The following is a 23,536-nucleotide window of genomic DNA, read 5'->3' as shown; positions in this document are numbered from 1 at the left end:
ACTGCTTTCTGGGACAGGACAACTCCAAAAGAGAAAGCTCAACATGAAATTGAGCTTTGCTGAAATGATCTCAGTTTGCAGATCATTCAGCTTTACGGATCAAACCTCACTTCCCAAATACCATTTCTTTTTGGTGCTAATGTGTTTGGCCCTTACTTTGACTGATCAATGGGCCTCCAGTTCTAAGGATCAAACCTGGAGATAACGTCTTTGATATTTTTTTATGTTTAAAAAGAGACATTTCCAACCTGAATATAAATCTATCCACAAATACTCTTACATAGTGCCTATCCGTAAATTAAATGCACAGTAACTGTCAGGAGAGAAGCTGGGTAATTAAGGCCATCGTTATTTAACTAAAATGCTTTGGTTTCTGCCAAATAATGAACATGTTAACATTTACACAGAAGCAAAGGAGGAAACAAAGAGATAGAAAAAGAATTTCCTGAAATTTATTTCTGGAATAACTTTTTTCTTAACTAAATGATTCTCTTTAGGCTACTGGAAGCAAAGAAATTTAATTAATTGCTACTTATTAAGTAGCTGAGTTAATTTCTAAGTTTATGGATTTGCTGTGGCTGCAAAACAGTTTAGGTAGAAAGTATATGGCTATCACTCCTTAGGAACTCTTCTTAGAACCCAAACCAACAATTCTCTATACAGGTTAATTTAAGATATTGGTGGTTGGCTACAAAAGGTTTAGAAATTATTCTATGAAAAGGAAATTTTTGCCACTTATGCACTCATTTTTTTCTCTTGATATGTACAGAGTTGTTGACACTAAAGCACCCAAAAGTATAGTCATAAAACATTCAAGTTGTTTTAAAAAGCTGACAGGAAAATCAAAGGCAAAAAGTATGCCAGTAGCATTATTGAATAAGCTTAACTAATTGTGGAGATGACTGAGATCAGAAATACTAACCGTAATTCTTGTAGTCATATCTGATGGGGGACAAGCAAGTCATTCGTTAAGACATGCAAGACCTAATTCCCTCCTTTGCTTCCGGTGCCGATTCTTTCTTTGAGCTAAATGATCTCATGGCTGTGAGAAACGGAGCCTGTATTTGTGTAATAAAGACGAATCATCCTAGTGGCCTATCCTCCCAAACATGAAACACTCCACCATGCCATTTGTGTGGAAGGGTTTATAACAAGTAGTCTCTGATCAATGTGGCTCTTTTTTCTGCTCAATGAGTGAAAAAGGGGAGGCTTAATGAGTGAAGAAAATCATCGCCTTCCAGACGGTTTCACAGTACTCTATGCTGACTAAATATCTAATGAGTTGAAATCTCCTCTGATTGGCAAAGTGGGAAGAAAAAAAAGGGGGGGGAACTAGACCATTACATTTCAGATGAAAGAGTCCAGGTTCATATATTTCAAAGGAATATGGTAGAGTTAGAGAGTGAAAACATGTCTTAAGAAAGTTTAATGCCACCCCCCCAAAAGAAAAACCAAAATCCACCCCAAAACAAAACAATACCTAGTAGTCTGTAGCACTAATAACCCTATCACTAAAGGTTAGCCTTTCCTCATTGAACTGCAGTATCTGTTTAAGTAAACACAAAAAGTTTCTTGGGTTAGACAAGAAACTTAGCATGCATTTCCCACAGATATCATAATGTAAATATCAAATATCATACAAGGTAGTTTACCCATGTTTGACTGATCCCTAATACATATGCTTTTTTATTAAAGGATAGTTGACCTACAATGTTATAATAGTTTCATGTGTATAACACAGTAACTTTACAATTCTATACATTAGGCGATACTCCCCATGATAATCTTAATTACTGTCACCACTCAAAGTTATTACATTATTGACTATGTGTTTTATGCTGTATTTTTCATTCCTATGACTTATTCCTTTTACAAGTGGAACTTTGTGTCTCTTAATCCCCTTTACCTATTTCACCCATGGTCCACAAGCCCTCCTCTCTGGCAACACCAGTTTGTTTTCTGTATTTATGAGTTTGTGGGGTTTTTTTTGTTTGTTTTTGTTCTCATTTGTTTGTTTCTTAGATTTCACTTATAAGTGAACTCATATAATATCTGTCTTTCTCTGTCTGACATATTTCACTTAGTATAGCACCCTCTAGGTCCATACATGTTATCAAGAATGGTAAGGTTTCATTCTCCCCCCCTCCCCCTTTTTTTTTGAGAGAGAGAGCATAGATGTGTGCACATGTGGGGCAGGGGTGAGGAGTGAGAGAGAGAATCCCAAGCAGGCTCCACATGTGGAGCCTGACATGGAGCTCAATCCCACAACCCTGGGATCATGACCTGACCCAAAAATCAAGAGTCTGATGCTCAATTGACTGAGACACCCAGAGGCCCCTAGATTTTATTTTATTTTTTTTTATGTCTGAGTAATATTCCATTGTATGTATGCATGCATATATGTGTGTACCCACACACACACACACACACACCACATTTTCTTTATCCTATCAAAGGACACTTGGGCTGCTTCCACATCTTGGCTGTTGTAAATAATGCTACAATAAACATAGCGATGCATATATCTTTTCAAATTAGTGTTTTTGCTTTCTTTGGGTAAATACCCAGTAGTGGAATTACTGAATCATATGGTATTTCCATCTTTAATTTTTTGAAGAACTTCCATACCATTTTACATAGTGGCTGCACCAATTTATATTCTCACCAACAGTGCACAAAGGTTCCCTTTCTTGCACATCCTCGCCAACACTTGTTGTTGCTCATCTTTTTGGTACCAGTCATTCCCATTCTGACTGGTGTGAGGTGACATCTCATTGTAGTTTTGATTTGTATTTCCCTTATGTTTAGAGACATCGAGCGTCTTTTCATGTGTTTGTTGGCCACGTGAATGTCTTCCTTGGGAAAATATATATTCAGGTCTTTTGCTCACTTTCTAGTTGGATTATTTGGGTGGTTTTAGTGTTCAGTTGTATGAATTCTTTATATATTTTGGATATTTACCCTTTTATTGAATATATCATTTGCAAATATCTTCTCCAATTCAGTAGGTTGTCTTTTCATTTTGTTGATGGTTTCCTTTGCAGTGCAAAAGCTTTTTAGTTTGACGGAGTCCCAATAGTTTATTTTTGCTTTCGTTTCCCTTGCCTGAGAAGACACATCCAGAAAAATGTTGCTAAGGCCAATGTCTAAGAGATTACTGTCCATGTTTTCTTTTAGGAGTTTATGGTTTCAGGTCTTATATTTAGGTTTTCAACCATTTTGAGTTTATTTTTGTGTATGGTGTAAGAAATTGGTCCAGTTTCATTCTTTTGCATGTAGCTGTTAAGTTTTTCAACATTTATTGAAGAGACTGTCTTTTCCCCCATTGTATATTCTTGTCTCCTTTGCTGTAGGTTAAATAGCCATATAAAAATGGGTTTATTTCCAGGCTCTCTATACTGATCCATTGATCTATGTGTCTGTTTTTGTGCTAGTACCATACTGGTTCGATTACTAGAGCTTTGTAGTCTATATTGAAATCTGAGACTGTGATACTGTTCTTCTTTCTTAAGATTACTTTAGTTATTGATGGTCTTTTGTGGTTCCACACAAATTTTAGGATGATTCTAGTTCTGTGAAAAATGCTACTTGTATTTTGATAGGGAATACAATGAATGTATATATTGCTTTGTATAGTATGGATATATTAACATGAAATCTTTCTTCCACCCCATGAACATAGAATATCTTCCCATCTGTTTGTGTTTTCTTCAGTTTCCTTGAACAATGTCTTATAATTTTCATAGTATAGGTTTTTCACCTTCTTGGTTAAATTTATTTTTACATATCTTATGCAGCATTTTAACTGTGCAAATTGCTGCCACATTTATTACATGTTTTTACTCTAACATATTTGAGAGGTATATAGAACAAATATAAATATTATTTGGATAACATAATACTGTATGAAGATTGGAGAGTTACACTGAGAAAAAAGATACAGGGAGAGAGGGACAGCCTAAAACGTGGATGAAAGAAAGCTGGAACTGGGCTGCTTCTTGAAGAAAGTGGCCAGTTGTCCAAATGACAGGTTGATAAAACTAGAACCCAGCCATTTTGATATTAATTTTCCAGGGAGTCTGATATGGCATATGGTGCCCAGTAAGTAAACCTCTTAGATGTCAGCAGTACTTAAGACCCACAGGACAGTGTGTTATTGTCTCAGGTTTGGATCTGGATGCATCTTTGGGTGAAACATGAGGGAAAGAGCTAAACTTAGTGTCTATACTACAGTGAAATGAATTGGTATTTGGAGTAAATAAAGATGCACCCAGAAGTCTGAAGGTATATAGAACTGGTAAGCATGGGAGCCAGTATGGGGCAGGGGTTGGGGATTGGCATGGAGTGGGGCTGGGCAGAGCTGGCTGCTTGACAAAATGTGGATGTCTTGAGCATTATTCTGGGCATAGAGGACATTCATTCTAGCATAGCAACATCACTCCAGACCCAAGACCTGTTGGCATAGTTTGAATTCAATAAGAAACTGGGTGAGCCTGGGACACCTGGGTGGTTCAGTTGGTTAAGCAGCCAACTCCTGATTTTGGCTCAGGTCATAATCTCACGGTTCATGGGTTTGAGCACTCACAGTGCAGAGCCTGCTTTGGATTCTCTGTCTCCCTCTACCTGCCCCATCCCCCTCTTCCTCTCAAAAATATATAAACATTAAACAAAATTACAGAAACTGGGTGAGCCTGATCCTGAAGGTGACATCTTGATGATAGAAACAGTATGTGTGGGAAGACAGAAACCAAAAGGGCTCAGAAAAGTTATGTAATTGGCCCAAGACCACATAGTAAGTTAATATGAGATCTGGGCCTGGAATTTGGTGTCCCAGTTTCCTGCTTTTTCCTCTGTCCTACAGTAAAAACAAAATGATCCAGCTGAAATAACTACGCTGTTGGAAGGCACACTTCTTTCAGGGTTATAATATTCGTGGATATGTCCAGATCAAATCAAATTTCCTGGACCCTGGAGAGGTTTGCAAATAGAGAGGTTTTGCTGAGACAAGATCTACTTGATTTTGTAATGCAGAGATACACATTTTGCACCCTGATGGCAGATTAGAATCATGTATAGTGCTTTTAAAAATATAAAGGATGCCAGAGGACCCCTCTCAAGAAAGGCACACTTAATTGATCTGGGACAGGGCCCAAAGAATCACCAGCATAGAGAATCCAGTACCTGTTTCCAGTGTTGTCTCCTGGACTGGAAAAAAAAAAAAAAAAGGGTCACATTCTAGGCAAAGATAACTCTTGACCCTGCCATTGATTAGTGTGTGCCCCCACATAATCTCTTCGCTTCAATTTCCTTATCTATGAAATACATACCCTTATTTCCTATAGGATTATTGTAAGGATCAGAGATAATATAATGGCAGCTAAAGCATTATAAACACCATAAAGAACTCCACAGATGCTCTGTTGTAAGGTCCCTGCATCTCATGCCATGTGAACAGAATCCAAATTTAATGGAAATGTGTTCTGTGTAAAATCATCTAATGATGACAATTATAGCTGGTTTCTAAAAAACCCGTAACAATGAAAATAATCTTAGAATCAGAATCACGTGGTTTCTTTTTAATACTCTAGGAAGCCATACTTTCACTAACAGTAATCTAGTAAAAAGCTGGCCAAATGTAAAATGCTACTTTTGAAGATACACACACACTTGAGAAAAAGCCAGTCTTCTTGATTGTTCATCTCCCTTATCAACAACCACAAAAATAAATGAAGGTAAAGCCTGAGGTGATTATATTTTATTTTAAATTCTTTTAAATATGAATTTGACATAAAAAGTACTCGACCCTTCTGTTTGGGTGATGTGGAAATCAAAGCACTCCATCTCAGTAGTGTGATTCTGGGCTGGCTTTGTAGAAGGTGATCAAAGTGGGTGGATCTTAAATGTGATGCTGCCTCAGAGTCTCTAAAACAATAGTTTGGGAATCCTGCCCCAGATTTGTGGAATCAAAATATCTTTGGGAAATGGTTGGGCACCCATGACTTTAACATATTGCCTTGATTATGCCTCAGCTTCCTGCCCACCAGTGGCCAGAAGTGAGGTGTGTGTGAGAGAATAGCTTGGGGCTTCTCAAACTTTAATGTGCATATGAATCATTTAGAGATCTTATTAAAATGTGAATTCTGATTCAGTAGGCCATGGGTGGAGCCTGAAATGGTCTTTTTGACAAGCTTCCATGTAAGGCAGATGCTGCTGGTACATGGACCACATTTTGAGTAGCAAGGATCTTGGTGACACATACAAAAAGGAAGGTGAGAACAAAAACCTCCCTGAACAGTTTGGGAGGAATTCACTGATGAATAATACAATTTTAGTACGCTGGTAAGAAGAATCTCAAAGTACCTCAGTGATATTCCTACTTAATGAGAGCATGGTTAAGGATCCTGAATTCCTGGTGCCAAATGACCTTGGAGGTGATGGAAAGCCAGGTGAAAATTCTGGATCTCAATAAACTCTATTTCTAATATGAAGGGACATCACGGACAACCAGAGTCCATTACAGTGATTTCCACAGTTTGGTGTTTGTGCTAAAACTGAATAGTAGAATCTATGGAATGACATCACAACTGAATTTGTATCTATTAACCAAAAGACAACAAAGGTGGTACATGTAGTGATTGATAGAGTCCTGGAAATACCTGCTGTTTGAAATGCTTTTCAAAATAGATTAATTGTTGCTCATTTCTATGTTACCCTAAGAAAGTCTGACACCTCACAGCTTTTGAAACAGGACATGCAGCATCCTTTACAATGGATTTCATGCCATTACTCAGTATCCCATTGATACAATAAAAGGCTGACTCATTTCCTTCCCTCTGCATGATCTGTTACAAATTAAACTGGGATACCATATGCTGGGTCTAAAATGCTCGGTATATCCAGTGGCTCATGGTGATTTTGCCAGCTTTCAGGTGAAACACTGTCTGGAGAAGCAACGAGAGAACCCCTGCTATACAGTTTGCACTGGAGGGCTTTGACAACTGGGGGTATTTCATCAGATCATCAGTGACTCCACTGCCCCAAACTGATGGCTGTCTGAGATACTCCCTTACAACTTTCAAGATCCTCTTTGCGTTCTTGCAAATTTCCTTGCCTTGCCTGCCTTGCCCACAGTGTTACTGAGCACGCGGTTTCTAATAAAGCCCATAATGAGAATATTTATTTCCTTGTCTTTCACCATCAAGACTGTCAGGAATGTCAGCACAGCTCAAAAAACCGGATTTCAGAGCTGCTGACTGCTGCCAGCAGAGACAAGCACATTTCAGGGGATGTCTATGAAAATTTTTAATATATTTCTCTGTGGGAAGGGGAAAGTATTCAGGTGTCTCACTGTGTAGCAGCACAGCAACACTTCAGGTGCTTTGGCTTTCCCAAAGATACCATTATGCCAGGGAGGAGTGGGGTACTGTTTTTCTTAATAAGCCTACAAGATTAATTTTTGGAATTGCTGCCATGTTATGAAAGTTTAGTGCTGTGAACGTAGACTGCAGAAGAAATTAGCAAAACCTTCCATTCTTATTTTGATCAGATTTTATTTAAAAAAATTTTTTTTATGTTTATTTATTTTTGAGACAGAGAGAGACAGAGCATGAACGGGGGAGGGTCAGAGAGAGGGAGACACAGAATCCGAAACAGGCTCCAGGCTCTGAGCTGTCAGCACAGAGCCCGACGTGGGGCTCGAACTCATGGGCTGTGAGATTATGACCTGAGCCAAAGTCAGCCGCTTAACTGACTGAGCCACCCAGGCGCCCCTTAATCAGATTTTATAGCAAGAAGAGAAAAGTCAGTCTGAGTGAATTTCACTTTACCTAAATATAGGTCCAGTTAATTGATTTCTTTGTATAAATGACAGAATTCAATAATGCAAGCCTAGTTAATAAACATGTTTAAACTTATTGAGTTATTACCATGTAATGATAGAACTAAAAGCGATCGGAAAGATTTCCTTTGATCTCATCTTTCTATAGATAAGAAGAGTGTGATATGAAAAATTAAAACAAAATTGCTCAATATCAAATAATGATTTGAAACAGAGCTAGGGCTGGACCTCATGTCAGGACTCCAAATTTTATTATTCTGGTGCTAATTTGAAGGGAAAACTCAAGTCCTAAGAAGTAAACCTATTTCTCAGAATACAAACTACTGAAATTTAACCTGGATTCTCTGCCAGTCTTCCAAACCCAGAACCCTGAATAATTCCATGTCCACAGTTTAGATTCAGGGAGGCCTCCTCCATGTGCTTTTAACACCCATCGTATTAGAAGTACGAGTCTTTTCAGCTATCTTGCTAATTGTTATTTCCTGCTGCAAAGGTTAGCTGGGGCTTTAGATGAGAAATGAAAAGTTACAACTTCAGAACACAGGACAAAAATAGAAGGATGTTTTTAAATTCTCAGTTTAATTTTTTTGTCTTTTCATCATGCGTTAAAGCCAAAGAGAAAATTAAGATAATAACAAGGATAGCAGATAGCAAATTCAACTTTGAGCCAGAATTCCCAAGAACAGAGTTTATCAATCTTGTTACCACAACTTTAGAGGAATCCTAATAGACAGCATTATATATTAAGCCTCCACACTGCTGTGCCCCTTATGGGAAGTCAGATTTGCCTTTCAGTTATCGTTGGTCCTTTTAGCAGACACTGCAAGTTCCATAGTTTCCCTATTTACAAAATTACAATTTTTTTCAGGGCCATCAAATTTATCTGTACAAAATACTTGATTTTTCCATCTCTCTTGCCACTGTAGCTGACCAGTGACATGTAGGTAAAAGTCTTCTGGCAAAGCAAACCTTTCATAATACAAATGCAAACTGAGAGGGAGACTTGGGACTTTTGTTCTTGCCTATTCCCATTTCTGCCTGTCTGGACTGCACACTTGCTACCCTTGCCATTCACCTGTTAAGGACCTCAGAGAAGGATGCGAGAAAGGACTTGCATCCTGGAAGACATCCTCAGGAAGTGGTGCTAGCTTGAGAATACATACCTTTGGAAATGTGTGTAAGAACAACACAAAGCCTGTTGAAGTTTGTGTTAGCTGGGTTTTCAGTTATTTGCAGTCAAACAAATTCCCTACTCTTTATTTATTTACTTACTTATTTATTTATCTTTACTTATTTACTTTTTACTTATTTACTTAAGGAGGACACTTGTTGGGATGAACACTGGGTGTTGTAAGGAAGTGATGAATCATTAAATTCTACACCTGAAACTAACTATTACACTATATGTTAACTAGGTGGAAATTAAACAAAACTTGAAAAAAATAAACTTAAAAAACATCAAATGAATTCCTAACTGACGTAGACATTATGAGTCTTTACAAAGTGACCTTGGAGTCTGTGGTCAGAGGACTTGGGTTCTGGATGTGATCCTTTCCCTAGCCAAAAAAACAGGACAAAATAAAGCAAGGCCATCTTTGAAACCAATTGAGTTGGAGAAAGCATGGGTAGTTTTACCTACATTGCCTTACTAAGCAACAGGATTCTTATTTCAATTGACTCAGGTGTGTTTCCCCTTGTGCCAGCTAAATAGCACTGGGTTGGAACATTTGCAGAATCTGGTATTTTCCTATCTTAATTATGGGAGGCATTGACAATGATTCTTCCTTGACACAGAGAATCTCTGCAAATGACACTTTTCCTTTAGCTAGTGCCAAGGGGAGAAAAAGCAACAACAACAACAAAATAGCAGCAAGTGAAGTGAAAAGTGTACACATTTCAGTGCACTTATAGTTTACCTCCTGAATGGGCTGGTGGGCCACATAGTAGTACCATCCCCTGACCTTGTCGGACAGACACAGTGCTTCTTGTTCTTGTTTTAAAGTTTTCAAGATCTGTTAAGAAAGATAAGGAAAAAGAGTTTAAATTGTAAAGGCCTAAGATAATATGAGAGAATTTAAGTATTTCAAAAGAGGACAGTCTTCTGCTGAGAAACAGTAATTGTATCACCCATATCAAGGAAATTCAGTGTAGCTTCTTTTCACATGATATTGTCCTGTCATCCTTGATTCTGTATACTGTAATGGAGCTACCTGTTACATGTGTCTATTTATATTTAAAACACATAAAATTAAATAAAATGTATAATTCAGTTTCTCAGCCACACTAGCTACATTTTGAGTTCAACAGCCACATGTAGCTAGCTAGTGGTTACCATATTGGACAGCAGAGAAATAGAACATTCAAATCAATGCAGGAAATCCTATTAGATGGTGCATATCTAAATGAAGAAACCAAGGTTTAATGAAGTTAAGTGACTTGCCCAACATCTTTTTGTAATTAAATATTATCAGGAACGACATTCATAATATCTGATAATCAATCCTATTCACTTCACAAACCATTCTATTATATGCAATTATACATGTCCCTCTACATATGTAACTAGAACAGGACTCTCTCTGGATATGCACACACATTATATACAATATACAAATAGACATGTGCACATATACATAATTGTTTCAAAGTACGTGTATATTTTTAAATATTTATAAAGTACTGTCCAAGATTCTGTTTTGAAAAAAAAAAAAGCTCCCTTCTGTCAAGGAGGTCAGCTATAGTTAGAAAGATAAGACATTACAAACCCAAAGATCACAGTTTGAGTCAGCGAACAAGCAGTTGCCAATAAAAATGAGTTAATGTAAAAAATGTCTAATAAAGTGACAGACATATTACTGTTTAAAAAAATATTTTTTCCTGTCCTCCCAAATGTAAACCCTCTCAACAAGAAGTATTTTAAGTGCCATTTCATTTTTTGTTGTCTAAAACATTTGATTTCACAACCTCTTATTGGATTTGAAGATTATTCCAAAACAAGTATGTTCTGCAGGGCGGCAAGCTGTGCACACTGGAGATCAGTAATATTTATTGACCATTTCCTACATGCTGGCCATTTTGGCAAGTATTTCATGATGATTATCTGAAGCGATTCTAACAACAATTATATGGATTAATTACCATTAATGTCTCCATTTTATAGTCTAGAAAAGAGAGGCACCATGAGGTTTGTTAAAGGTTACATGAGTAAGTTATGAAGCTAGGGGGATAAAGTGGACAGACTTCCTGCAGTCAAAAAAAAAAAAAAAAACAAAAAACCAAAAAACAAAAAAACCCAAACGGGATGCTTCTATAACTAGGTTTGACTTTAAGGAGAGGTCAGGATATTAAAGAAAATTTAGACACATACATATCTTCATTACCAACTTCTGGAATTATGCAAATTTTAAAAGCATACATTATTTTCTTCAACTAAGTACTTATAAAAATTTCATTATACATCACTTGGTTGTCAGACTTTGATATAGACACTGTGAGAACACAGCACCTACCCTGTAGGGACCCGAGAGTATAGTGGGCAGGACTGACAGATAACACCTAATCACAGGAAGCCAAAGACTGACAGAGCTGAGGTGTGAACCAGGACACCTGGAGGACATACTGAGTACAATACACAAAAATACTCTAACTTGAATAACATTTCTGTTGTAATAAAATTCTTTTAATCCAATGAGCATCAGGTAAGGCTAAGACATGTTATTTTCTTCCAAGGAAATGGTCGGAGAAGCCTTCAAAAAAGATTAAACGAGAGATTTTAAAAACTTTATTATGGAAAATGTTTAATATTATAAACCATCATCCCTAAAAGTGACAGTGAATCATTCTGAATTGTCACTTCTGCATACAGGTTCTTAGAATACGTCATCTAAGTTTTTGTACAAACATCCCATCGCAATACCAGAGTTGCATAAAAATTTAAGGGCTAGTAGGTAATAGAGGTCAAGTCTTATTTAGGCAAAGTCCACCATGGTTCTGATTAGAGGAGGGGCATTTAGAAATGGGGAAAAAAAAATGAGAAGCACATGTAATGTGCTTAAATGATCTTTAATTGTCCTTAATGAGCTTGAAAAACTGGATTCCTGTTTCTTCCTTTTCAGTTTATGAATTCATGCAGTTCTACAAGGTTCGGGCAGTCAGAATATATCAAACTAATCTGGTATTTGCGAAAATATTTAGACATATTCTTAGTAGTTAGTTGATACAAATTCCAGATGGCAAACCCTACTTACATAGTGAGTAAAAAGACTGCATTTGGACAGATTTGACTTTGAAATCAACACTGCCATGTATTAGCTGTGTAACTGACCTTGGGCAAGTCTTCATTTTCTCATAAATAAATGCAAATAAATGTGCTTTGTTTTAAAGTAAGAGTCATGGGCAAAGATTAAATGAGAGAGTACTCGAAAAGCACAAGGCCAAACACAAAGATTGTGCTACAAATCTGGTGTTCAATGTATTTGTTCTGTCCACTAAAGAATGTTGTTATACAGTGGCAGGTCATAATCCAGTCATTCTATTTATAAGAATTTATATTCAATAGTAATATATATATTCTATTTATATTCAATAGTCTATTGAATATAGTCTATTTATATTCAATAGTAAATGAATTCTAGAGAGAATTCTAGAGAGCTATAGCTACTGATAAACAAAGGACACTATACTTATGCACATGTTTAAGGAAAAATTCCATGTCCAAAACTGGTCTTTTCAGATACAACTATCCATCCAGATCCTAATTACTAACAGTGTGGTAACTATACAAATCAAAGAACTATGTGTGTGAATGGGTATTTTTTGAACCTTGTGTACTCATGGCTAGGCCTGTGTCAGCAATAGTCCTGCACATATTATTATTTTAGAGTCACTTTATTTCCAAAGCCTTGGTACTGGGTAATGATCATAGGCAACAGACTTTATAAGATAGTAAGAGTATATTATGGATAATGCTCTGTTACCATGACCATTGACCTAATAGCAATAATAGCATCTACCTGCAAAATGTATTGAGGTCATACCATGTGCCAAGTGCTTTTCATATAGATCTCATTTATTCCCTCACAGTTTAAATTTCCAACTTGGAGGTGATATAAGTGAAGTTCAGAGAGGTTCAGTATCATCTTCACCACCCAGGAAGTGGTCAGAAAAATACAAATTTATATCTGTCTCCTTTTAAAGCTACTGGTCTCAAACACCAGAGTCTATGGCTTCCCCACTGATTTAGTGGAAGCTAGTGAAAAAGAACATTCAAACTAGTTACTCAACAGCTTAGTGACAAAAATAAAAATCTTTGAATGAATTGTAAGCTCTTTAGTGATTATGCAGGAAAATCCACATTTCAATGCACAAAGCAATGAGTAGGTACATTTTGTTCCAAATCTTCTATTTCTTTGCTTTTCCTTGTGGGTGAGTACTAAATGTAGGGATTTTAAACAGTAGGTAAAAAGGATGAAATTGAATGAGGAGAAAACAATCAGAAACAACTCTATTAAGAAGCATGCTCGCTGAATTGTTAACAAAAGGTAGCTGAACAATGTAGTCAATTACTAAAGATATGGTTGAATAAACGACGTATATGTATGACAAGGAATTAATATCCATGTATTGTGGTTTTTCACAACAGCTTATTTTTCCAACTCTGTATATGGTTTACTGACATGTGATTCGTAGACATTTAAAAAATAAATGGCTATACTTTTCGGTGTTGATTTCATTCATCAGCATTTTACATAAATTTTTCTAGAAATCATATGCTAAATGATGCACAATTTTGTGGCAGATGTGTTTTCATATCATATTTTCCTGTGGAAACAATTGTCCTTTATTCTGCTATGGAATGTAATATCAGCATTTCATTTTTAAATGAGATTAGAAAATACGCTATGGAACTTGGAATGTGTATTGAGTGCATAGAGGAAATGAGTTCCATTTAAATTCCTGTGGGAGTAAAAGCATACAAAGGTCTTAAAGCTGCAATATGTGATAAATAATAAAATGTCTTAATATATGAAAATACTTATAATTCAAACTACAGAGTAAATCAGAGAGCGAGGGGGGAAAATCTACATATATTTCCTGTCTGTAAAGTTATTAAATGTTTAGAGGAAAGGAAAAGATACCTTCCAACAAATATCTGGAGGTACTCTAGAGAAAACATCCAGAGGGACCAATATATTTTTTTGAGAAGTAACAGTAAGTGAGAAAAAGTAACTCATGTAGGCCAACACTAAGGGACTACCCATGACCCACTGAACACTGAAGAGCTGAAGCCATTCACAGGGTGGGACCACCCAGAAAAGAGTATAAGTTTAGTTTTAAAATGTCTAGAAGATGTTAATGGGATCATAACACACATCATGGTTTGTTAAGAATCCACAAAGAGGCAGGAGAAAAGGGGAGAGGAAGAATGATACAGTAAACCATGCAAGTAATGCATGTATTTTTAATGCATGTATTATTTACTACTTGCTAAAAAACACCAATTCAGTTTTTCCTTATTTGGGTAAGCCTGGATTCTATTAATTCTTACAGGGTGGCCTTAGAACAAGAAATTTCTATCACCAGTATCCTTTGTTATTGCTTCCTCCAATTTTGAAAGTAGCGATCAATAAGGAAATCAATACCAACTTGGAAAAATGGTCAAGCAATACATTTGTTATGAATATGATTTTCATAATGATGATTGTACCGTTTGTTTTTTTAAGGAGTATTTTTGGAGCATAATTTTAAAAATTGATTATCATGTAGCATATTTAAAATTAGGTCTTGAATCTGCCATTTGTTTCCTGAGTGTATGCATTTGTGGATGCACATTTGCATGGTTTCTTGAATTCTAGAGACTCATACTGAAAATAAGTCTAAATTTATAAAACCTTAGGAATTGCAAGCCACATTTGTCACATTCTTTCCACTCAGGAAGAAGGGAGAAGCCATTAGTACAACTGGCATAGGTGACTGGGTTTCCCAGTGAGAATACATAACAAGATGAAGACTTGCATAATGGTTTAACATGCTGGTTTTGTAGTCAGAAGAACCTGAGTACAAATCTGGTACTCTTATTTTCTTGCTGTACAATGTAGGTGAGTTATTTAATCTCCTAGAACCTCACTTTCATCATTTCTAATATTAGGACAAAAATCTCTATCTCATAGAGCTCTTTGAAGATTAAGATCACGCATATAAAGCATTTAACATACTGTCTGATCCAAAGTCAGTAGCCCATAAATGTTAACATTATCATTATCATTTCTTGGCATCTAAGGAAACCATACAGAAAGTGACTTACTGGGGAAAAGCTTGTGAGTCTAAATTTCCACCAGAAAAAGTAACACCAGAGTGGTCAAGTCAATCCTACCATGGCAAAAAATGCTAATAGGACTTAAAATACATCTATTTTTGTTCATCTTAATTGTGTTTTCAAGTCTGAATAGGAGCTGAAGTAAGCCAGCTACCTTATCCTTTCCAGTGTGTGAACTATAGTCTTTATATGACTTAAAATTAAGATATACTCACATATAAAGGATTCAGAAAATTTTCCTTAAGAACCTATGATGATATGGTCTCAGAGAGCTTGTACCACTTTTTAATGTAAATGTGGTAGCATTTTCATAAAACACTAAAGTAGGATGTAGGTTTATCTTCTACAAAGTATGCAAACATGTTTCAAAACAGAAATAAATTATGAAACATTTTATTATTACTGATTACATAAATTTACTCATTGAACTTAAAATTGATAAGTTCACACTGCATACTAGTTGTAAACAGATGGGTATAAATGGAAACTGAAATATGTATGTATATATATATATATATATATATACACACACACATATATATATGTGTATATATATATATGATTATAAAATATTGATAGGTATGTTTGTCAGTATGTTACTTTTCCTTAGGTCATTAACTTTTCCATTTGCTTATTCAGTCTTCAGCAAATATTTTTTGAGTTCCTTTTCTGTTCCAAGTATTCATGTCAGCTATCTTATCTTTCTAACAACTAAGTAAAACAAAACGAAACAAAAACCTTTGTCTATGCTAAACATCTGATATTAAATATCCCAATTTGTTGGTCCCTAAACTAAGGGACCAGAACCTGATGCTAGGCGGTAGTCTGACATTGCAAAGTAAAGCAAATCTCTTTCCTGGATATCTTTGTATAGATAACAAAGGGCTTTATTAATATTTCTAAGCTAATGTACACTCAATTTACAAATGACTCATTCATAGAACTGACTTACGACCTTGTTCTTTCATTGTCCCTAATGCTGCTACTATGGACAACCGTATGAAAATTCTTAGAGCACTTATTTCCAAGTACAAAGGAAGAGCCAGTGGGAGCTCTCCCAGATGGTGACTGTGACTGCACAATGTTCTCCCTCCAAATGTCTGAATTTTTTTTCTACCCTTTTTACTCATGTCAGATGAAAACTCTATAATTTAGGGATTATTTTGGAATTGCAAAAATTACATTTTAAAAACATAAATGGCTGCAAGTGCATTGCCTTGCCAGTAGTCATTTACAGTGAAGGGCAAATTAATCCAATCAGATTGCTTCCTCTTAAGTAAATAAGAGCAGTAGGGATTCTTTGAATGGGAGTTTTGATTAGCCAAAAAAGAAACAAAAGAAAATGTTATCTATGAAGTAATGGGGAAGGTAGAATAGGGCTTAGAAAGCTCAAGAAGGGATTAATGACCTGAAAAATAGGATGAGAAAAGGTGTGTAGAGATTGCCAAAGACAAATTTGCCTGGGGTCAGCAATCTTGCATTTTGCAAAAGGGGAGGTTAGGCTCCTCTTTCTCTTATACCACATTACTGCGTCATTTTCTGTTTCCAGCCACAAAACCTAGGAAAGAGCTTAAAATGTGTTGTTATGTGTTAAGCAGGCTTCTGTGGATTGTTTGGGAAATTAATCATTTTGTAAATACTATTTAGCAAATTAAAAAAAAAAAGGAATGCTAGTTTTAACTGGCTTCCATAAAGAACTCAATTTCTCACTTTCCATGTATTCTTTCATTTAATCCTTCCAACAACTTTAGGAAGTATTATCACTAATCCTATTTTATACAAAGAAAAAGTTAACAATCAAGATCAAAGGCCTACTATAAGGAAGAGAATGAATTAAAATCCAGGTTTACCTAATCTAAAAATGTATGTTTTTAGCCTCTTTTCTACATAGAATTCAATTTAAAAGATGAAACCATACTTGTTGATTGTGTAGTTGACTATTTAAAGTGCACATTTTTTCACCCCTCTTCTATTATTTTCTTGACTTTTCAAGAAAATAAAGGTTGCTTTGCTGTCCTTTGTGCTCTAAGTGTATGACTCTCCTGGTAGCTCTTTTTATTTCTCATATTAGTTTTTTTCTCTTCATTTTTTTTGGGGGGGGCATATACTATTTTATCTAGACCTTTGTGCTACTTAAGAAGTCAAAGAACAACTCGATTTAAAATGTTTGAGTTTCTTCATGTATTCCATAAAAACCTGTACCTATCTAAATCACAAGGTTACTGCGATTAGTGCGATATGGCATCATAAATAATGTTGTTCTCCTTTGAAGACAGGTGTTCTAAAATACAAGCTATTATTACCAGCATTTTTCTCTACAGGAGCTCATCTCTTTTCGCATATCATCCTGACTCAGGAGTGTTAATGGTTAGGCAGCTGCATTCCCTATCGTTGGTTTCATGTTTATACAACAGAAACAGAAACAAAGGTTTCAGAAAAGGATTTCGCTTAGTACATTTTAGAATAAAATATGGAATCTTCACTGTACTCTACCAAGGACCTCTACATAGGTCCCTGCCTATGTCGCCAGTGTCATTTCCTGTATTTTTCACCTTCCTTAAACATAATAAACATGTTTTGCTTTCGGTTCTTTAAACACTTTAAAGGTAACCCTGTTTTAAGACCTTCATATTTGCTGTTCCCTTTGGAACGCACTCGACTCATCTTTTGGCTCATCATTCCCATATTCAGGACTCATTTCAAATGTCACTTCCCCAGAGTAGCCTTCTCTGAGGCTTTATCTCAAGGAGACCATCACCTGGCTCTGGTTACTCTCCATCACTTCACCTCTTTATTATGTCTCACATAGCAATTGTCACCACCATCTGTAAAGACTATTTGCTTGTATGCTATTTGGTTTATTGTCTCCCCTACCCACCACTCCCTGCCCCAAGATGAAGATTCACTGGGGCAGCAATCTTTTCAGTCTTTATCAGTTTGCAGCACAGTGCCCAAAACAGTGTTTGATACATTTTAGGTACATAATTAGCATTTGTTGAGCATCAATCCCCTTCCTCAGGACAACACTGAGTCAACAAGACTTGATGGCCTAAAGTGAACTTTCTTGTATTTGTCCACATGACACAGGGTCATGTTACAAACAGACCTATGGGTGCTCGATGGCCAGGGATGCTGTGGATGGTACCTTTAAGACTACGTCTCTAATCAAGGAGTTAAGCCACCTACCACGCCTTAATATAAAAGCTCACAGATCCACTGACTAAGACTGAAATACAATCAGCATATGAAATAAGTTCATTACTTGGTATAAGAAATACCCTCCCATCCACTGACCCCTGAGGCTCAGGAAATGCCTGAGATAATGAAAATATCAAACATCATGCAAATTGCATGGGTCTGTTATTTGTGATCAGGGCTATCAGCTAGTCAGTGATATATCATACAATTATCTGTTTTTCATCTAGTGTGAGAATTCTGTAATTTGATAGACTTATGATCATTACAGTTTTGACAGAAAGAAACATGATTCTTCATTTTGTATTTTTACTTCATAGCCTTTTCTTCTCCCCTCTGAAAATTAAAATTAGCAAGTTGTAATTCATTGTACCAGTCTTCTCAAAAAACGGGCAATCCTAGAGGGCAAATCAGATATATTCAAGTAACGCTAGAATAAATATTCTCTGAAGAAATGCTGAAAAGGCATGCATCGGGAAGCCACTGTGAAGTCAGTAATCTATAGGAAAAACCTTGGGAACATATTACTAAATGGAGATATATAGGCCACAGATCACGAGCAAACCCTAGAGACCACAAATCTACCATCCATACAACTGGTCGTGAAGCACCATGCCTTAAAGTGAAAGAAATCTTTTCATCTCAAACTTTTTCATTCCACATCTTTAACTTTGTTAACCTTTTAAGTATACAAGCCCGAGGACTGAGTTCACCTTCAAGCTCGCCTACCACTAAGTAGAAGTGGGTACCATCTCTAGGAGGGGCAGTTGCTCACTTCCTCCTTAAAAATCAAACTAGGTAGGTGCTTTCATATTTAAACATTCTCTTATTTGTATCCAAAAAAGTAGGGATTTCTTTTCCCAAGAAGCTTGAGAAGAAATTACACTGATTGTTAACCTCAAAGGGAGAGGCATACTTTATCAGTATTTCCTGACACTCTTAGGCTTTGCAATAAAGTTTTGCTTTGAAAGCAAATTGAAGAGTCCTCACCACATTCTCAGTTTTGGATTTTTGACCCAATAAAAGAGTGAATGGTGACTCATAAAGAAAAATGCCAGCCTTCTTATATTCACTGCTCCTAAGAAATTGGACACCCTTTGCCATCTAGTTATTTTTGGGAAATCAAAGCTGTTAGAAGTAACAGGTTTGTTGCATCACCGGCTCAAAGAGGATATTTCTCTGCCCTTTTCGTTTCCCTTCTTTGAGTAAAAACATTCCTTGGGGTACTAGATGCTGCATAAGCTGTATCTAGTATACCACTTAAAAATTTTTAAGGACATAAAAAAAAGTTCTGTATATAAATGAAATTCCCAGATGAAGAGCAGCAGTTATTTATGTTGAATTTAAGTTGCTTTGGCAACTTCAACCATATATTTTTATCTCATTACAGTTTTGAAAATAAAACTATCATCAAATATGCATGCAAGCTATGTGTTTATTCATCATCTACTTAGACTTTGCTATGGATGCTGTTTCACTGTTCTTATTTTCTGGGAGAAATCAGAGATAAGGCTGCAGTGTGGTAAACCTGTCACTTTTTGGAAATGCTATCACTCAAGCCCCTTGCTTTTAAATGCACTGTTGAGGGAGATGAGAACTAATACAGATTCAATCAATACCTATAATATGCCTACAATGAGCACTTCTTATATGTCAGCTACCGTTAAAGGCACAGGGGATGTATTAGTGAATAACAAAACAAAACAAAACAAAACAAAACAAAACAAAAATCTCTTCGCAAAGAGGCTAACATGGATAGAATGACCATTAACAAAATAAATAAACCATACTCAGTATCTTTGATGATGATAAGGGCTATAAAAAATTAAGGGCAGGAAAACAAAGAAAAACAGAAAAAATAGGATAGGGAATATTGGTATTAACCTTTAAAAGAGGAAGATCATGTAAAAGTAGAATCTATTTACTTCCCTTCTACTTCCAAATGTGCAGGAATAAATCACTCTCCTTCTGCCAATTCAGCTCTGGGCCCCCACAGAGAATGCCAGGAAGGGTGCAAAGTAGTGCTAAGTGACACAGCAGTCTTGATATAGTTTTGTACTTTCTTATTTAGAACTGCAGTTAAAGTCACCTTAGTTCAGGTAACATCTGAGGAGCCTAATAAATATTTTCATTTTGCATCTAAAAGTTTAATACAGTTCCCCAGCAAAAACAAACATAAAACTCAAAATAACTCTAAATAACTGAAGAAATGGCAGAAACAAATGAGCAGGCATACTAAATATACCCTGATTTCCTAAAGGCAGACGATCACCAAACCAGTACTGTGATAATTTATGTGCTGCTTTAAGAGAGCGTTACTGTTTCCTGCCTCAGAAATCTTACAGAGCCAGAGAATTTCAGAGCTGGGGAGATCTTACAGCCTTAGTGTTTGGGCTGCTACAACAAATACACCACAGACTGGGTGGCTTAAACAACATTTATTTCTCACAGTTCTGGAGACTGGGAAGTCCAAGATTAAGTTGCTGGCAGATCTGGTGTCTGGTGAAGGTCTGCCTCCTGGTTTGCAAATGACTGTCTCCTCACTGTATCCTCACGTGGTGGTGAATGGAGAGACAGGAAGCCCTCCCTGTCTTTTCTCAAAAGGGCACTCATCTCATTCATGGGAGATCCACCCTCAAGACCATGACCTCATCACCTCCCAGAGGCTCCACCTTTTAATACCATCACACTGGGCACTAAGATTTCAACATATTAATTTTGGGGAGACATAAACATTCAGTCCATAATACCATCCTTTCTTCAGTCTGAGCTCCTTCCCTCATCACTCCTTCCTTCCTCCCTTTCCCCCATTTATATTATTTATGGTGTCATATGTGGTAGATGGTCTGGAGAGTATGAAGATAAATCAAACAAGGTCCCTGACCTCAAGAAGTTTACAATCTGGGGTGCCTGCGTGGGTCAGTCGGTTAAGCATCTGACTTTGGCTGAGGTCCTGATCTTATGGTTCATGAGTTCAAGCCCCACGTCAGGCTCCATGTGGACAGCTCAGAGCCTGGAGCATACTACAGATTCCATGTCTCTCTCTCTCTCTTCCCCTGCGTATTCTCTCTCTCTCTCTCTCTCTCTCTCTCTCTCAAAAATAAACACTAAAACATTAAAAGAGAAGTTTACAATCTCTATTAGACAAGCACATAAATAGCTCCAATACAAGGTATAAAGGAAGTAATCAGTGTTGTAGAGTGGTAGAGAGAAGGTTCCATGGGAGATGAAAGGAAGTACTTTTTGCTGGGGGTAAATCATTCAGTCAACATTCCATTTGCACAGATGATGAACCCCAGCGTATGGGAACCAAGAGACTTGGATCTTGGGTTTAATTTACGTCAGCACCAATGACCTGCTTCCTCTCCTTCCCCAATGCAGGCTTGTTCATTCTCCCTACTTTCTTTAATGCAGGTCAACGCACATAGGCAGTGCAGGGCACTTCACTCTACTGCAAGGTGATGGTGGGTTCTTATGAGAGCTCTAGCATGAAGCATGTTCCAGACTGCATGAACCATTGAAATCACTAGTGCTCTCATTTTTAAAAAAACATGAGACCAGCTCATATCCAACTACAGGCTCATCATGCACGCCAGCACTGCTATGTCATCTTTCCATCTTTGCAAGGTTACTTTCAAGGTCATTTCCATTCCAACATTTCTGGGTGTGTCTCTGCCTCATAACTTTTCTGCTAGAGTTTCCAGAAGATTCCAGCGTGACCCCTGTTGCTCTTCTGAACCAAGAAACTCCACACATCAAACCTTACTCTGGGACTCAATTTCCACAGACTTCTTTAAACACTGTAGCTGAAGCCATAGTTATCAGTATGCTACAGAACAGGACAAAGGATAGAGACTTTTTAAATGTCCCTGAAGAGTGTGTGTGTGTGTGTGTGTGTGTGTGTGTGTGTGTAATTGGTGAGTTTGTGAGTTAATGAAGGTACTTTGGATCTTTGCTGAGGAATCCTGAGATTCAAGTGATGACAGTAATGCTCACATCCTTCTTGTTAAGTTTGAAGTTTGGTACTTCTTTTTAACAATATCATGAGGTGGGTACTAAAATAGTCCCTTTCACGTATGAGCAAACTGAGACTCAGAGAAGTCAAACAATTTGCTTAAGTTCATATTGGTACTAAGTAATAGCCAAATTTGAACCCCAACTGTCTAATTCCAGATAACCTGATGTTTTCTTTTATTTTAAATTTATTATTGTGTGACATATTAAACATATAAAGGCAAATGTATAATGATTTTTTGCACAGTCCAAAGAATAATAAAATGCACACCTGTGAACTTAACACTCAGATTTACAGGTGGAGCATGGTCAGTAACTTTGAAGACCCTGGGAATTCCTCCAGGATTGTACCCTCCACACTAATTATTCTGCTTACCACCCTGTGTTTATTCTCAAGGTTTTATCAGATACATATGTATTTCTAAATACTGTAGTTAGTCTTAAAAGTAACGTGTACTGCGTGAACATGGAATCGTGTTCCTCTGAGACTTGCTACTTTTGTTTAACATTATTTCTTTGAGAGTCAACTTCGGTGATTATAGCTGTGGTTCATTCATTTTCATTGTGGTTTAATACTTCTTTGTAAGAATTTACCACAGTTTATATATCCTTTCCACTGTTCACACACAGGTATTTTTTTTTATTGGCTATTACTAACTAACTTGCTATAAGGGCATGTTTTCTGATCACATTTTCAAATGTTTCTCTGGTCTACAGTATATATAATCAAGAGTACCAAAAAAAGTTCATATTTAGTATTCAGAAGACAGTTACACAATCTGTTTTCTAAACTGGTTGACACAATTTTCAATCCTGTCAGCCCAAATGAGCATTGCTGGCTGCTGTTCCTCACCAACACTCAGTATTTTAATTTTTGCAAATATAGTACATGAAATGGTAATTCATTACTTCTAACTTGCATTTCCTTGGTTACTAATATTTTTTTTTTTCATGGGGCAATCACATTTCCTGATTCTTAAAATATTAGTTCATGTAATTTATCTGGTCACCTATGGGATTTTCGTCTGTTTCTGACTCACTGGATTTCTTTGGGACCCTTTCTTATTCAATTATATTTTTACAAATATCATCTCTGCATATATGATTCCCCTCAACTCATTTCTTGGTATTTTTTGATGATTTTAAGTCCTATGCATACATTAATCTTTTCTTTA

At 36.6% G+C, this 23,536-nt stretch overlaps 1 protein-coding gene across 7 annotated transcripts in view; it reads right to left on the bottom strand.

Annotated features, from left to right (window-relative positions):
* Positions 1 to 23,536, bottom strand: part of LOC109254642 (contactin-4) — an 893,345-nt gene that overhangs the window by 218,593 nt on the left and 651,216 nt on the right. For all 7 annotated transcript variants that reach the window (XM_019428738.2, XM_019428734.2, XM_019428733.2 and 4 more), the window contains one exon: positions 9,754 to 9,849. In XM_019428738.2, coding sequence (XP_019284283.1) covers positions 9,754 to 9,849 — 96 coding nt within the window. The remainder of the gene's footprint in view (positions 1 to 9,753; positions 9,850 to 23,536) is intronic.

The sequence above is a fragment of the Panthera pardus genome, unplaced genomic scaffold (assembly GCF_024362965.1).
Source record: "Panthera pardus isolate Hobbes unplaced genomic scaffold, ASM2436296v1 HiC_scaffold_8, whole genome shotgun sequence".
In the NCBI taxonomy this organism is placed as follows: Eukaryota; Metazoa; Chordata; class Mammalia; order Carnivora; family Felidae; genus Panthera; species Panthera pardus.
This window is presented reverse-complemented; position numbering and strand designations above follow the sequence as displayed.